The sequence below is a fragment of the Atractosteus spatula genome, chromosome 17 (genome assembly GCF_055471065.1).
Source record: "Atractosteus spatula isolate fAtrSpa1 chromosome 17, fAtrSpa1.hap1, whole genome shotgun sequence".
Classification (NCBI taxonomy): domain Eukaryota; kingdom Metazoa; phylum Chordata; class Actinopteri; order Semionotiformes; family Lepisosteidae; genus Atractosteus; species Atractosteus spatula.
The window spans coordinates 9,683,478-9,697,724 of NC_142722.1; the positions used below are offsets into that span (position 1 = coordinate 9,683,478).

At 40.9% G+C, this 14,247-nt stretch overlaps 1 protein-coding gene across 2 annotated transcripts in view; it reads left to right on the plus strand.

Annotated features, from left to right (window-relative positions):
* Positions 1-14,247, plus strand: part of ssh1a (slingshot protein phosphatase 1a) — a 36,415-nt gene that overhangs the window by 6,076 nt on the left and 16,092 nt on the right. For both annotated transcript variants that reach the window (XM_088936125.1, XM_088936126.1), the window contains exons 2-3: positions 2,251-2,288; positions 12,293-12,393. In XM_088936125.1, coding sequence (XP_088792251.1) covers positions 2,251-2,288; positions 12,293-12,393 — 139 coding nt within the window. The remainder of the gene's footprint in view (positions 1-2,250; positions 2,289-12,292; positions 12,394-14,247) is intronic.

The window sequence follows — 14,247 nt, forward strand, 5'->3', positions numbered from 1 at the left end:
ATTCTTCTTTCAAGCCATTTTTCTGTTGAAGGGCAGTTCCTGGTTCTTGCAGCACAAATTTGCAGTACAGCTCAGTTTTCAGTTCTTGCAGTTAAAGTCTACTGCCCGCGGGGTAAGGTTTGTCATTGTGAATTGTTTTAGGTTACCTAGCGTGAAACTGAAACCTTTCTTAAACACAGCAAAGGACACTAAAGAGGCATAGATCTCATTGTTCTCTGCTGACATGTAATAGTCAGTTGTGCCTGTCTGACCGGATACTGCAACTTCTTTTTCTCCTGTAGTGTCATCTCATTTTTTTTTTTTGTTGAGGTGGTAGAAAAAGTGGCAGCACTGTACCTGACTTAGTCATTTTCCTCTCTGGGGGATGGCAAGTTTCACTGACATTTACTGCATTGTTCCCTCAAAACTAGTTTCTGTTATTAACCACAATAGCGTGCTGTTATGGTAAAGGTTTCAGGTTACTTAAAAAAATATTATGATTGGTTTTCATTAGCTGCGCTAATATGAAGAACATTTTTCCTGGCAAGCCCTTAACCATTTATTTTAATGGCTGTGATGTTGTGACAGCCGTACAAATACAATGTGCATATACCGAGAATAGAAATGAGAGGAAAAAATCTGGAGTCGTTGGTCAGACTTCTGTGCTCGGCAGATTTGGCACTTTTTAATTTGCTAAGAAATCTGATCAAAAAAAGTTAGTTGGACACGTAAGCAAGAGAATTGAAAGCTTAGCCGAGTAATTTGATTTCTATGCTGCATGATTAAGTGTTTTCGACAGCAAACAAATCATCTCAGGTTTTTTATTGGCTATAACACAATTTGCATGGCAAATGCAGTTGTTTTGTTTTCCCCGAGGGCAGGTGTCTGTCACAGTCTAGCTGGATCCCGGGATCTTTGGATAGTGTGGTTCCCTTTATTATCCAGAACACTCTTCATTGACCTGTTATACATAATAATAGTGTAATATCATTATTTCTCATGCTTAGACTATCGTTCTTGAAACAATCCAACGTATGAAAACATTTTGAGTTTCGGAAGGGTAACCTTGCGGCCTGAAAACTATCCCAAAACTTGAAACTGTAGTCTCCAAACTCTGCACGTCAGACCTCCAGATGGTACCATTTTAATCTGCATTCCTCCCAGGACAAGTTCGACAGCTCTAACAGCCTGTGACATTTAATGCTGTCATTATTATTCTTTTCACATCAGGCTGAAAAACATAAAATGTACAGTGGCTGAGGGGGCTGTTGCAACGAAAACCCAGCGTGGAATGTGCTTGTGAAAGGGAGCAGTGCTAGGTGGGCAATAGAAGAATGGCACTGTGGCTACATTCCAGTTTCAGTTCACTACCCAGCATTTCCAGCTTTCTCACCACTGAGTTAGCACTTTGTCCATTAGGAATCTGTAATGACCTTGCTTGTCTCCAAGTTGGATTGTTTTACAAAGTTTTATAATCCACAATGTCCTGTCGAATACACTGTAGGGGACTGCAGCTGTGAGAGTCTAATACCAAAGGACCAGTTTTATCATCAAGAGTTCGTCTAGGTGACGGGGTGAACTATTTCATAATTTAATTCTGAAATGTGACTTAAGAAGACCCAATTACAATGTTAACTTGATTTCACTTTCACGTAACGTTTCTCTGCTGAAGCAGACCTTTAGAAATATATATATATACAGTTTAATAAACACATGATTTAATGTTCTTCAATTAGTTCTTCAATCAGTTTTGTGGTTTTTTTTTTTGCTAGGTTTACAGCTTAGTATAAGAGAACTAAAATACAAGCAGTATGGGTTTGATTTTGATGCGTTTTGTCTTACTGGCCCATCGTATGTACAAGTCTTGAATGATGTAAATTTCAAACTTCTTTACAAATGACTGCTATTTGAAAATTATTTTTAGAAACTAGACAAATAGTGCTCTTTGGACAAATAGTAGTAATGATAGTACTCAATTAACGCATGTCAAGTTTTCAAAGGGAAAGCTAAAAACTGCAGCAGAGCAATACGTGCTTCACATAAATCCTTTGAGTTACAGTACCTGAGTCATGCACAACAGAGGCTTGCTTCTCCACCTGCTGGATTCAGATCTTGCCTTGGTAGCTACTTTCAGATCATGTTCGTACACATCACTGGATTGCAGTCTGTTCATTTCAAGTTCATGCACCGTTCAGGTGTGAATTTCAAAAGACAATTTCTGAAGAGTTTTATCTTTAATGTTTTTAATTTTTCCTTTTTTTGTTGTTGCAGGATTTTGGAAGCGATGATGAGCGTAGATTAAACCAGAGGTAAGTAAGGAAAAATAACTTCTCAGTTTCTTTTTTCAACGCAAACATTAAGGGTCAAAATTGTTCTTTTCTTGCCATTAACCTTTTGGGAATTTAAGGCTGTAGTATTGCAATTAGTGTCAACAGATATGACAGTAGTGCCAAATTGCTTTCTGTAATTTTTTTTTAAATCGGCAGTCTGTTTACACCATTTCATATAATTATTGGAGCTCCAGACTATTCAGATTTGTTTTTTACTTTGGTAATTTCTTCAGGTGTAAGAAATGGGTAAAGGTGTTAAACATACACTCTGATATCTACTTTTGATCATGCTTTTCCTTGGCCATTGGGAATTTGGAAACCAGGAAATCAAGTCACAGCTTGTGAAAGAGTCAGGAATCTGAAATTTGTATTTGCCTAATTAATCTCCAAGGAGTGGTGCGGTGATGCGTGTTAAAAAATGACTGTGATGATATTGTCACATTCTTTTTGCATTTCCAAGCTTGTGCAAAGAGGGAAACCTTAAAGAAGATCTGAAATCCCAGCAGACTGCCAAAGGAGTCCTAGATTGCCGCTGTTACACTTAAAATCTAGGCTTAGTATTGGGAGAGTTGTGCTCCTTTACAAAATGAAGCACATTGGAGCCAGAAAGTTTCATCTTTAGATTTTCTTCTTAACTTTGCTAAATTACTCATGCCATATTAGGATGCAGCACTGATAGATGAATAGCTAAAGAGTTATATAAATAAGTCAATTAATTTTGAAGTTTTTCATTTTCCATTCTCCTGTATCCCAGTGGGTTTGCTTTATGATCACCTATTTTGAATCTAAGTAATGGACTAGGCTAATATCTAATCACTTAAACATTATTGTACCTGTTGCTGTACAGTTAGGAGGATTACATGTGAATTTTCTAATTCCGTGTTAGTCATCCAAAACCCTGACACGCTGGTAATTTTACTGTCAAACAGTAAAGAAAACTTTGTGTTTGATAGTTGTCTTAAATTTGGAATACACTGTTACAGCTAAGACTAACTGTTTCCATCTAGCTCCACGTTCGTGTAGTTTCAGGACAACCAAAGAACTGTATTGTATTGACAAGTAGCGAAATTCCAGGAGTACGGTACAGCAGGACAAACGTTGAAAAGGTATCCGAGTTGACCCAAAGTCTTGAAGACTATCTGACACTCTCAGCTAAGTTAAGCATATACAGTATGGAAAACAAAATCAAGCTGAAAAAAAGTTTTCATGTGTTATTCAGCTAGTGATTGTTCTGTGTACAGTGTGTCAGAGATTCAAAAGGTCTTCTGTTGGAGCACAGACTATTGCTCAAACAGTAGTTCTTTTGAATCCCTATAAAAGATTGGAGAATCTATTCATGAAAGGCAACATCGGAAAGGCATTTTTTTTTAAAGCCATGGTTTCCCAAAGCTTGGCGGAGTTAACCATTTAGGTACCACATGGGTGTTTCCATACTCATGGAGGTGCTGTGTGTTTCTGGGGGGGTTGGAGCAGGTTGCTCTCGGCCTCTGGAGGGGTGAAATGATCTACAGACTCCTCAGAGCGACTTGGTGTTCACGAGCCCGTCCCTGTTATGCTGTAGTTCACAGATCAAGCTCACGTGAAGGGTGATTTTTTCTCCCAGCCGCCCCTCTCTCTCTCTTTGGACACTTGTCTTCTGTAGAACTTGCTGACTTTTGTTCTTGTTGGCAACAGGATGCTGAGTCACACCCTGGCAAGAGAGGCTGCTCCTTGTCTTCGCGTGCTGGGACAATAGGGAAGAGTTGGGGAAGCAGCCGTGTCTTGACCTCAGTGAATGGATGTGGCTTAGTCCAAGATATTGATATAAATAGCTCTGGGCCTTTTCTGCCCTGAGGCGGAGCTGCTGGTGGGGTTTTTTTGTGAAGTCTGGACAGGGAGATTTATTGTTGCCTACAGGAACGTCGTCTGAAGAGGCAGGCCTACAGTAACTGTTTTTTGGCCGGCCTGCAAGCGAATCTTTCATTTATATTCCTCAAGCTTAAACCTTGACCCACATATTCAGACTCTGGGTAGCGAGCCAGAATACCCGGCTTGGGTTAAGAGTGGTGTTGAATTCTCGAAGATGAAGAAAATCGCCGCTTTTCAGAATTTCAAAATGTCAGTCCCCCCCCCCCAGAAAAAAAGGTACCTTCTCTGAGGGGGTGGTTTTATTTGTTTAAAAAAAGCTAAATATCTTTGAGGAAAAGTGCTGGCTAAAGGCCTGGAAATAAAACTGCGAGAGGACCACTGTTTCCAGCAGAACTCATTTTATTAATCATGGTGGTCAGGCTGATGTAGTAAAAATACAACAACAACCTAGGATTGGAGCACAGAAGTTCTTGGGGTAACTGTAACCACATTATTCATGGTGCACAACATAGACATGGGCTAAGTGATTGTGGATGCAAATATCACAATTCTGCGTTCGATATGCAGGTCTGATTAGGGTCTAAAAACCCCTGGCAGGTGCAGTTTTGGGGCCAGGCTGTTTGGCAGCAGCCTTTTCTGTCAGGGCACTGGGCAAGTGTGGAAACGGACTGGTCCTCTGTGGGGGTGGGCGTCACTGCGGGTCCATTTTGACCAGCACAGGTCCCAGAGCACGTGAGTGGGGAAGCAGGCTGAGCAGCAGCTGGCAGACTAACATTTGGGTATAAATGTTTCTTAATTAATACTCTAAGTAACAATTACCCTGTATACAAGCTTACTTTAGAGACGGCAAAAATATGTCTTTATAGACGGATGTTTGAAAGAAGTGTCTTTCAGTTTTCTCTGCTCCATATTGTTCTCTGACCCACATAGGAAGTTCTGTTCTCTGCCCTCAGAAAGATGTGCTATTTATCACTGTCATTCACGACCCTCATATGCCCTTCAGAACTGCAGATTGAGAGCAGTATGGCTCTGGGATGGGGGAAAGTGGCTTCACTTCACAGGCATGTACAGACCGCTGAGGCGGGTTGGCAGGACCCTGCAATGTGTCCACTTGGGAGGTATTGAATTCACTCCGTCCACCACACCTGTCATGAAGTCTCCTGGCAGAAAGGTAGCCTTTTAGATAGGAAAAGTCACCCTAATCTTAAAAAAAATAACATGAGGTTCTGCTTACAGAGTTGCATTTTCTCTTGCAAACAGAGCTTCTGCTTTCAGTATTCCGAATCCCTTGTACGTTTCTCTAGATTTTCTGGGGAAGTGCGTTTTTTTCAGGGGAATTGTTCATGAAGTGTTAGCGAGTTCTGTATGTGACTGTGTGTGATGTCTTTTTTTTTACTAGGATTAAATCTTAGTTTTTTAATTATGAGAATACTTCAGTGCCTTTTGTGTGCTTTAGAACTCATGATTCCCTGTTCTTTATACTAATATTACCTCTCCTTTTGTGTTCTTTTCTTTTCTTTGTTCTGATAACTTTTACAGATCAAGGAATGATTGCAAATTTAACTGCAGGGCTGTATGTGGTGTGAGTGTAGTAGGCACTGCCCATCACTTTGCCATTATATCGCAGCGTGCACAGAAGAAAGTACAGCAATGAAAGATTTCCATGCCTCATTGCTTCCTGTAGAAAGCTTCACGGAAACGGCAGGAGTGGCTGTAAATAGCAGACCGAAGTGCAGTAACCGTTTGTGGTTAATAGAGAAGCACAAACAGCAAACGCAGCAATGTGGATCAGTAGTTAGGCATTTGATCACGGGTTCAAATCTCGGGTGAGGACACTTCAAAGTACATTAGCCAGATGTTTCTATGTGTACAAACATATGCAAAGCCAAAGCCAGGTGTAAAAACAGGTACCAAAGCGTTTTTTGTATGAAATTGGAAATTTGGGAGAGAGGGATACGTAGTACCTCTTTCAAGTCCCAGATGGGACACTCCTGTTCTGCAGTTGAGAAAGATACTTCACTTGCATTGTTGATTATAGTAAAAGAAGCGCTAGAATACCTCAAGCTATATCCACAGGACTCTGGTATTGCACACATTCATAAAGCAGAAGCTGATTATTTTGCAAGATTGTAGGACAGCAGAAAAAAATGTCAAGCGCTTTTGGGAACAGTGAGATACTTGCATAACCTTTTAGCTAAGAGCAACTCTGGCATGAATCTAAGGAATATCAGGAAAAAGATGGTGATGGTGATATTGATTTTTTTTTTTGTCTCTTGGTTTTGATCTATCGTAGTGGCTTGTTCTGCATGACCCCCTTTAGTTTCACCCTGATTTAGTTTAGCTTTATTCATACATTGGCATACTGTAGTCATCTGCCTGACCAAATAGTTTGTTCTTGGAGAAAGCCTGCCAGGAGTAAGTACTCTGTGAAACCCAGGCCTCTTGAAATTACCGGTGCTTGCAGGGACTTGATCAGTTAGGCAAACACTTTTGCTCTTTGAAAATCACAGGTGTTGGTGCTGTTTTTCCGTCTCCTGTTTCCGCATTGAATTGAAAGCCAGGGCTCTGCCGCAGAGCAGGGCAGTGATTTGAAGATTGCAGTGTAGCGCAAGGTCAGCTAGCTCCCAGTGGAGCTGAGCTCTGTGCGCCTCTGTTGTGAGATGAAGGAGATGTAATAATTTTTCTGTCAGTCGATCCCGGCTTGAAATCATCCTTCAAGTTGGAAATTCAGGGACGTGCTCACCTAAATGGCTTCTGGCGCCACAGTCCGCCTTCTGGGGCAGTTGTGCATCAGCAGACCTGAAAACATCTTTTTTTTAAAAAAAAAATAAATACAGGATCTGATTTTCCATTAATGAGTGTGAGAAATCACTATGTCAACAGTTGTAATTAGCTTTGTGTCAATGTTTTAAAAACAGGACTAGTGAGAGTGAGAGTCAATGAGAGTGGGCCACTCGGCTTATTGTAGTTATTGTAGTAGTTAGCAGCTAATTGATCAAAGGATCTGTTCTATAAAAGAAACCAGAGCTTTGGCTTCAACATTACAAACGTGGTAGCCAGGGCTGGATTTTGGTGGTTGTAGGCCCTAGGCATTTCACTCCGAAATGTGCAGAAAGAGGGGTAAACACCAATTGAAATACATCGTTGCACATGATGCACTTTAAGCTATTCTAATGCTAAACCACGTGATTTTAGTTTCCACGTTTGCCCTCCGGTCCGTGATTCATTGTTCATTCTGAAGACGTCTCCCGAGAGGACTTTGAGTACTTGAGTCCGGTTTCTCTTTTCGGGACCTTAAAGGTTCATCTAGGAATTTTGTGCAAATGTAAAATCTGTTGTTGGATTTGTCTGCACGAAAAAGAACAGCCTGAAAGGTAAGAATATTTTCAGATTTTCTCTCTTCATGCGGAGGTTAGGAAACTTGCTGCCCAATCTGAGACTGATCTTGAGTCTCATGTTGAGGCTGCCGGCACCATGCTTCAGCATGCGGAATTATCTCTGCTCTTCCAAACTTCTTGAAGTCTCCGTCCTTGGGACCCTTTGCTAATCCTCCCTGCATTATATGAGAGATGGTTGTTCTTAACTACTCATGTACAGGACTCCTATATATTTAGACATTATTATTACTTTTGAAGAGGGGCAGAACGCATCAGGTTTGGTTTGCTTGCTTTTCCACTGCTCGCTTTTATTTAGCAATGGACCATTTAGTGAGATTTTACGCAGAGATTTCTTCTTCAGGAAAAGGGATCCATATAAATTTGAAGTAATTCTTTTCCTCACCCCTTGAAAGATGTTGATACAGATCCAAACAGAAAGGTAGATCCAGATTGAGTATGAAATTGTGAGCAGTTAACACTTGACATTGCACTGATTATTCAGCTTGAGTTGAGAATAAGGAGCTACTTAGATTCACCCTGATGTTCCCTCGAATGCCTAACAGGACCCCCCCTGAAAGGGCCCTGTTAGGCTGGGATATATATTTGCCTGGTATTTTATAGTAGAGAGCCCCCCTAGCTGACCCCCCATTAATCTGAGTTGTGTGTCTACATGTGCTCTCAGCTGTGGGCTCATTGGACAGAGTGTGCTGAGTGTTCTCACTTCCTCAGCATCTCATTTCCTTCATTGTACACAGAGTCCTTGGAGCCCTCTAGTCCTCTGTCAGCCTCCGAGCAAGGTTAGACAGAGAAGGGAAGGAGAGAAACACAGGTGTATGCGTGTGGATTTCAGCGCGGGCTTTCAGACCCGTATTTTTTTTTCTGTTCTTATTTACATATTGGCCTTCTCTGTTGTAGGCAGCTTTAGGATCCTTAATGGGACTCTTGGACAGCAGTAGCTGGTCTTAAGAGGAAAGATAAGGTGATATCCTTTGCTGAGCTAGGGCCAGAGCTGCTGAGAGGGTAATAAGATTTTAGTTGAAGGAGTATTGCTGTGCCAGATCACTCTGAGGAAGGCACATTGGTTAGCCTTATCCTCTGCATTCCATGTGAGAGATTACTGGAAGAGTTGCTGTAGAATCAGTAGCTCAGGTGGCGACGTGCAGTTCAATGCTGCTAGAACATTTTAAAGACGTTTAAAAGGAATTACACTTGAGTAAGGCTGGATTTTTGGTTTTGATAAGTTGATACCATTTGATACCATTTTGTTTGTGTTGGTTAGCGTGAATGTTAGGATTCAGAGTAAAAAAATAAGTCTTTTTTTTATCTGCAGGAATTAAAAGTGCTGGGAAGTGTTCCTGGAGAGAGAGGCAGGCAGGCCAAGATGTATTTCTTTTGAAGAGGTGGCTATTTTTGCTGCTTTCAAGCTAAACTGGGACAGAAGTCTATAAGCACATTCTGTTGAGATTTAATGCAAGCTCTTCTGCAACAAATGTTAAATTCAAGGGTAATGAAGCTGATCGTGAGCCGATGGAAGCCTCAGTAAAGCCAATTTTAAATGTCGGTAAACTGCTGAGTGTCTCCTCCAAACAGCAGTTTTGGAAGATAGGTTATTTTTTTTCTCCCTGTGAAGGAAACCTCTTTGGAGCTTTTGTAATTTGCTGAGGGGAGGCTCTTAACGAGAGAGCGCAGGATTGCTGAATTTTAGTCAGCCTGCTGAGATAAGCCCTAGCCTGCGGCCGCTGACGGTGAGCGCTGCAGGCGTCTTGCTTGCGTGCTGAGAAAGGGAGGGTTCACACAGCAGTCCATCTCCGGTGACGGATGGGGCCAGAGTAGCTGCTGTCGCTTTCCTTGGAGTTACACCTGGGGATCTGAAAGTCTTTTTGCCGTTTAAAGACGAGGCAGCGCCAGGAAAAGAAGCAAACCAGAATGCATCTAGTAGTGGAATCCTCGCAAGAAGCTGTACTCAAGATGCTGCCTTATTTTATGGAGAATGCCGTCCTGAGTCAGAATGAAATCTATCGCATGTAAGATCTTGCTGTGCACAGCACAACTTCTCTACTGTAGAACTATGTTTAACTATAGTGATTGGCTGTGTGTGTAAATGTATTTAGATGCATGTTTCGTGGAAGAGAGGAGCTTTAGGCCTGCATTCAATAAGAGTGTGAAGTACTCTAAATTAATGCAAGCCTACAAAAGTGAGAGCAAGTTTTTGTTCTTGTGTCCTGTACAGTCCACACTCTTGCATTAGTGTGTCTTTTAATTAAACCAGAAAAGATAAGAAGAGTTGATGATTAACAATTTTCGCATAAATTCATCTTATTTTGGTATTTATAAATATTTTTTATCATCAGTGCTGTGTATACCTAGATTTGTTGTTTTCATTAAGTAAAATATTTAGTTTTTCAGAAGGCTAAACAGCCAAATGTTTTTTTTTTCATTCATTTTGTCATTCCATTTTGGAATTATTTTTATACATACTATTGATATCTATTATTTTGACTTCCTTTTGAACTCTAGTCATTCAGAGAAACATTCTATATAGGATTTCTGTATTCAAGAGAAAGCTGTATACTGTATAATGAAGTTATAATGAATTGATGTGTCTTCATTCAAATAGCTGAACCTTGACAATTTGTGAAAAATCAGGAATGTACATATGAAATATGTTCATAGAAGGCATCGTCTCTGAATGTAATATAAAGACATGGTAATACAGGATATGGTTTCTGGCACATAGCTCCATGCACTCTTTGTATGAGTGGGTGAGACATACTGCACTTTATTCACATAAATATTTAAATTAGTATAATTTATGATTGTATTTTATAAGTTGCAGCAGCAAAATGTCTGCCAAGCTAGTCTTAAGCCCAGTGTAAAGGGTGTCATATTAATAATAGGGATGACTGTCCAATGTTCCTTTGAAGCCTGTTTTGTTTTTCTTGATAATGCACATCAGCAGAGATATATTTAGACAAGGCTTTTGTGGAGACTGTCTGATAATGGGGATACTTGTTTTCTGACATGTTGCCAGAGAGACTGCTGAGGATCCGTCTGGATAATTAGGGTGTCTATGCGTGCAATATTTATTTTAAAAGAAAGGTTGTGTGGTCTGTATGTATATTATGTATACACACAGTTGTTTTTTTAATTTAGATGGATGGAATAAATTGACACAGGACAAGTCCGTACAGTTCAGGTTTATAAAAACAGATATATAACTGACGTTCATTGTTTTACCATTACAAACAGCTTATGTTCATTGAAATCACTGTGTACAGAGGACGAAGCTAGAAAACAAGGTCATTTAACATCTTGATCACAGTAAAATAAGTCCCTGCATGGCTGTGCTTTATATTTGTTGACCCCTAACAGGCTGAGCATTCAGCTTTTTAGAAAAAGATCATTCAGAGTTTAAAAAAAAAAAGGTGAAAACCGTGTAACAAGCACCACCACATTGTCCTTTCATTGTTGGGTATTGTCTTGGTTATGAAAGGCAGTTTGACTGCCGACAAAGCTGGCCTCGTTGACTTTCCAGTTCGTCTTCCTGAGGTTGGGCTTGGTTCCTTTCGGATTGGATGAAGGAAGTCCAGTGATCTCAGCAGAGCTGCAGACAATAGGGCCTGACTGATGAATCTGACCAAGTTTAAGGCATGATATGATTACATCCCCCCCCCCCCCCCCGGCAGATCATGTTTCCGAGCCATCTGAGAATACAATGAGAGGTGTTTTCCTAGAATTGAGGAACCCGTTTGAGCCGAGTAAACAGGGTCTGAAAAGCCTGTACACAATCAAGTTCTTCGTTGACCGTTATTTTGTATCTTATCTTGAATTACAGTATGTGTAGAGCTTACACTCAAAAGCTTGAAAAATGCCGTCATGGTTTTGGGTAGTTAATTGCTATCCGTCAGAAGGGACAAGCACGGACCAGTGAGAGGATTTTAAAGCCACAAGAGAAAGGGTTGGGAATTTCAGTCCATTGCCATTGTGCGTGCTGTGCATTTTCACCTAATGTCTGGCTAAATTATCTCATTGGCTTCGCATGAAAATGAAAACCAGTGGAATTAGAGGTTCTGGATAGTTTTGAGCCATCTTGTAAATTGTAAGGATACTTTTTGAATTTGTGTTTTTTAAACCTTTAGTCACAGGAGCCTGAAGAGGTGGGAATATGTTTTTAGAAGCTATACTAATATCGTTAGAATGCCTCTTTATATATTTTGTATTACTGGGGAATGCACCCAGTGTTATGAAAAGCAGATTTCGACTTGTTCTAAGGTAACAATTCCAGGTAAACTATGGAATGAAACTCAATACATTGGGTTGTTACTTGTAGAATATCAAAGAGTAATTCACAGAACCACTAAGCTCATGGCTTTTTGTTTCATCATCGGACTCTGGGAGATTACTGATAAGTCTCTACATTCAATTAGCGGGCTCAGAGATCCTGCTGCTAAGATCAGTATATTAACTAACACAGGACTAAGACAGCACTTTGGTCTGCATTGATGTTTCAGCTTGTGAGGTCCAGGGATAACTTTCTCTGAACACTGTATCATTTTCAGCATTGGGTTATCACCGTCCTCACAGTGACCGATCTCCTCAAATTAAATTCTTTTAAGATCTGTTGTAGCAGTACTTGATTGCTGCTAGCAGCTCCTCTTTTTACGTTTTCATCCTGTGCTTTGCCGGTCTAAGCAATGTTGTGGTTTGTGTGCTGTGTAAGGCGCAAGATGTCATTTTACCCCTGCGCTTGTGTTTCAGCCTGAGTGAGAGCTTCTTCATGGTGAAGGGAGCAGCTCTTTTTCTGCAGCAGGGAAGCAGTCCGCAGTGCCAGAAGGTACACCCCCATCACAAACATGCAGGTAAGTCTGGGAGCAGAAGGTGGGATGTATTGTTCGACAAAGTCAGAGGTCAAATGTAAGCACAGCTGAAGTGATTCCAAAGCAACGCAAAGAGACCCTCCTTCTAACCCTTGACATGTTACTTTTCTTATCTTCATATAACCTGCTCAGTGTTGAAGACAATGCATTTCCCCCCCCCCCCCCCATCTCTGATGATGTGCCAGACAATGGCATTACGCTAAATGCTTCGTGTTGACGTAGGCAGCAGACATTAGTAACAATGTCCCAGACACAAAAAGGATTAAGGAGCTGGACTTTTTAAATATACATCAAGAGACCGCATAACTTGGGTTTGGCTTTGTAAGGTTATGGTCAAGAGGTGTGAGATTTAAGCCTGAGGTCAGATTCAGGGTGATAGCCTGGGTTCCTCTTTAAACACTCCTCAGCTGGAGTTAGTTGGTAAGACCCTGATCCGGTCGGTTTTAGTGCTGATCATGTCAAGGTACACTTACCTGGCATTCAGGTTAGATAATGAAGTTCAAATAAATGATCATTCTTAGAGATACTTGAAAACGTTTTGTGCTGACTCTGCAGATTTTTTCCAGGAAAATATGTGACTTAAAACTAGTTAGACCAATCTTAAAAGAACTGTCTCCGTCTTTGTCGGGTATGGTTGGTCCGACAGTGAAGATCAGGCATGGAATCTTAGAAAACAGAAGATAGTGGTTTGTAAAGGCAACACTGTGTTTTGAGTTCTGTCTGAGTGGGTTGTTTTTATCTGCTGAACTCTCCGGGACATCCAGTGCTTCATCGTGGGACAGAGTTGTTGATAGGGGCTGACGTAAACTGAGGACCATATCTTTAGATTAACTTGTAAGGTGCCCCTCTGCTGCATCGAATGTATCTGAGAATGTTGTGAATATTTATTTGAGCGACAAAGTACAGTACAGAATTGAAGTTGGGTTCAGTAGAGGAAGTAAACCTACAGTATATGTGTTCACTGAAAAAAGGACAAGGTTCATTGGAGAGTAACCAACATGCATGTGTATAAGAAATAAGCACATACAGTATAAAAAATAAGCACTGTCTCCTTAGTATTTGCGCGCAGTGCAATAATGCAGATCAATGGAATGTAGACCTAGAGATTTGTCCTAGATTACTGTTAGTGTACATTATAAGGGTGTGCGTCATATTTACATGTAATTTTATATTTACTTTTTTTCACACTACCTGCGATTTTAACACTGCGTAACTCTCCTTGCACTCATTGTCATCATTTCCGTGATGGAAATGGAAGGGATAGAGATAAATCCGTGTTGCAATCTCAGAGCATTCTATGCGGGTAGAGAGGAACATAGAAGCATAAAAAGCACACGGAGGTTTTCAGTCTCAACGCGTCCTCCAGGACATTTTGTCACCAGAATGTGAAAAGAACTTCAATTGCGCCAGCAATTTAAGATTACTTGCACATAGTGTAGTATAAAATGGTTTAAAAATACGGTGTGCAGCACTTTACTGATAAGGGTGGTCTGCTCCAGAGAGCTGAGATGTGGGCCAGAAATGGGACAACAAAGCAGGAAGAAGCCTTAGGTGTATCCTGCCAGCTTGTTAAATGGTGCTGCTTGCACACAGGATCTGAGTTTCTCTGCTCTGAGCAGAGAATAGACAGGGAAGATGAACACTCAACCTAAATCAAAGGGCCAGGCCCGTTTAGCAGGAGACTTGTCAGCACACTCCCTTTTCACACGCTGGAGCTATTAACAAGGGTGCCAAGCAAGCAAGTGAAATTAGGTTTCCCTTTCCTTTCCCCCCCCCCCCCCCCAAGCTGGCACAGCAAGTGATTGATCACGCGTCCTAAAAGAAAGTAAAAGGCCA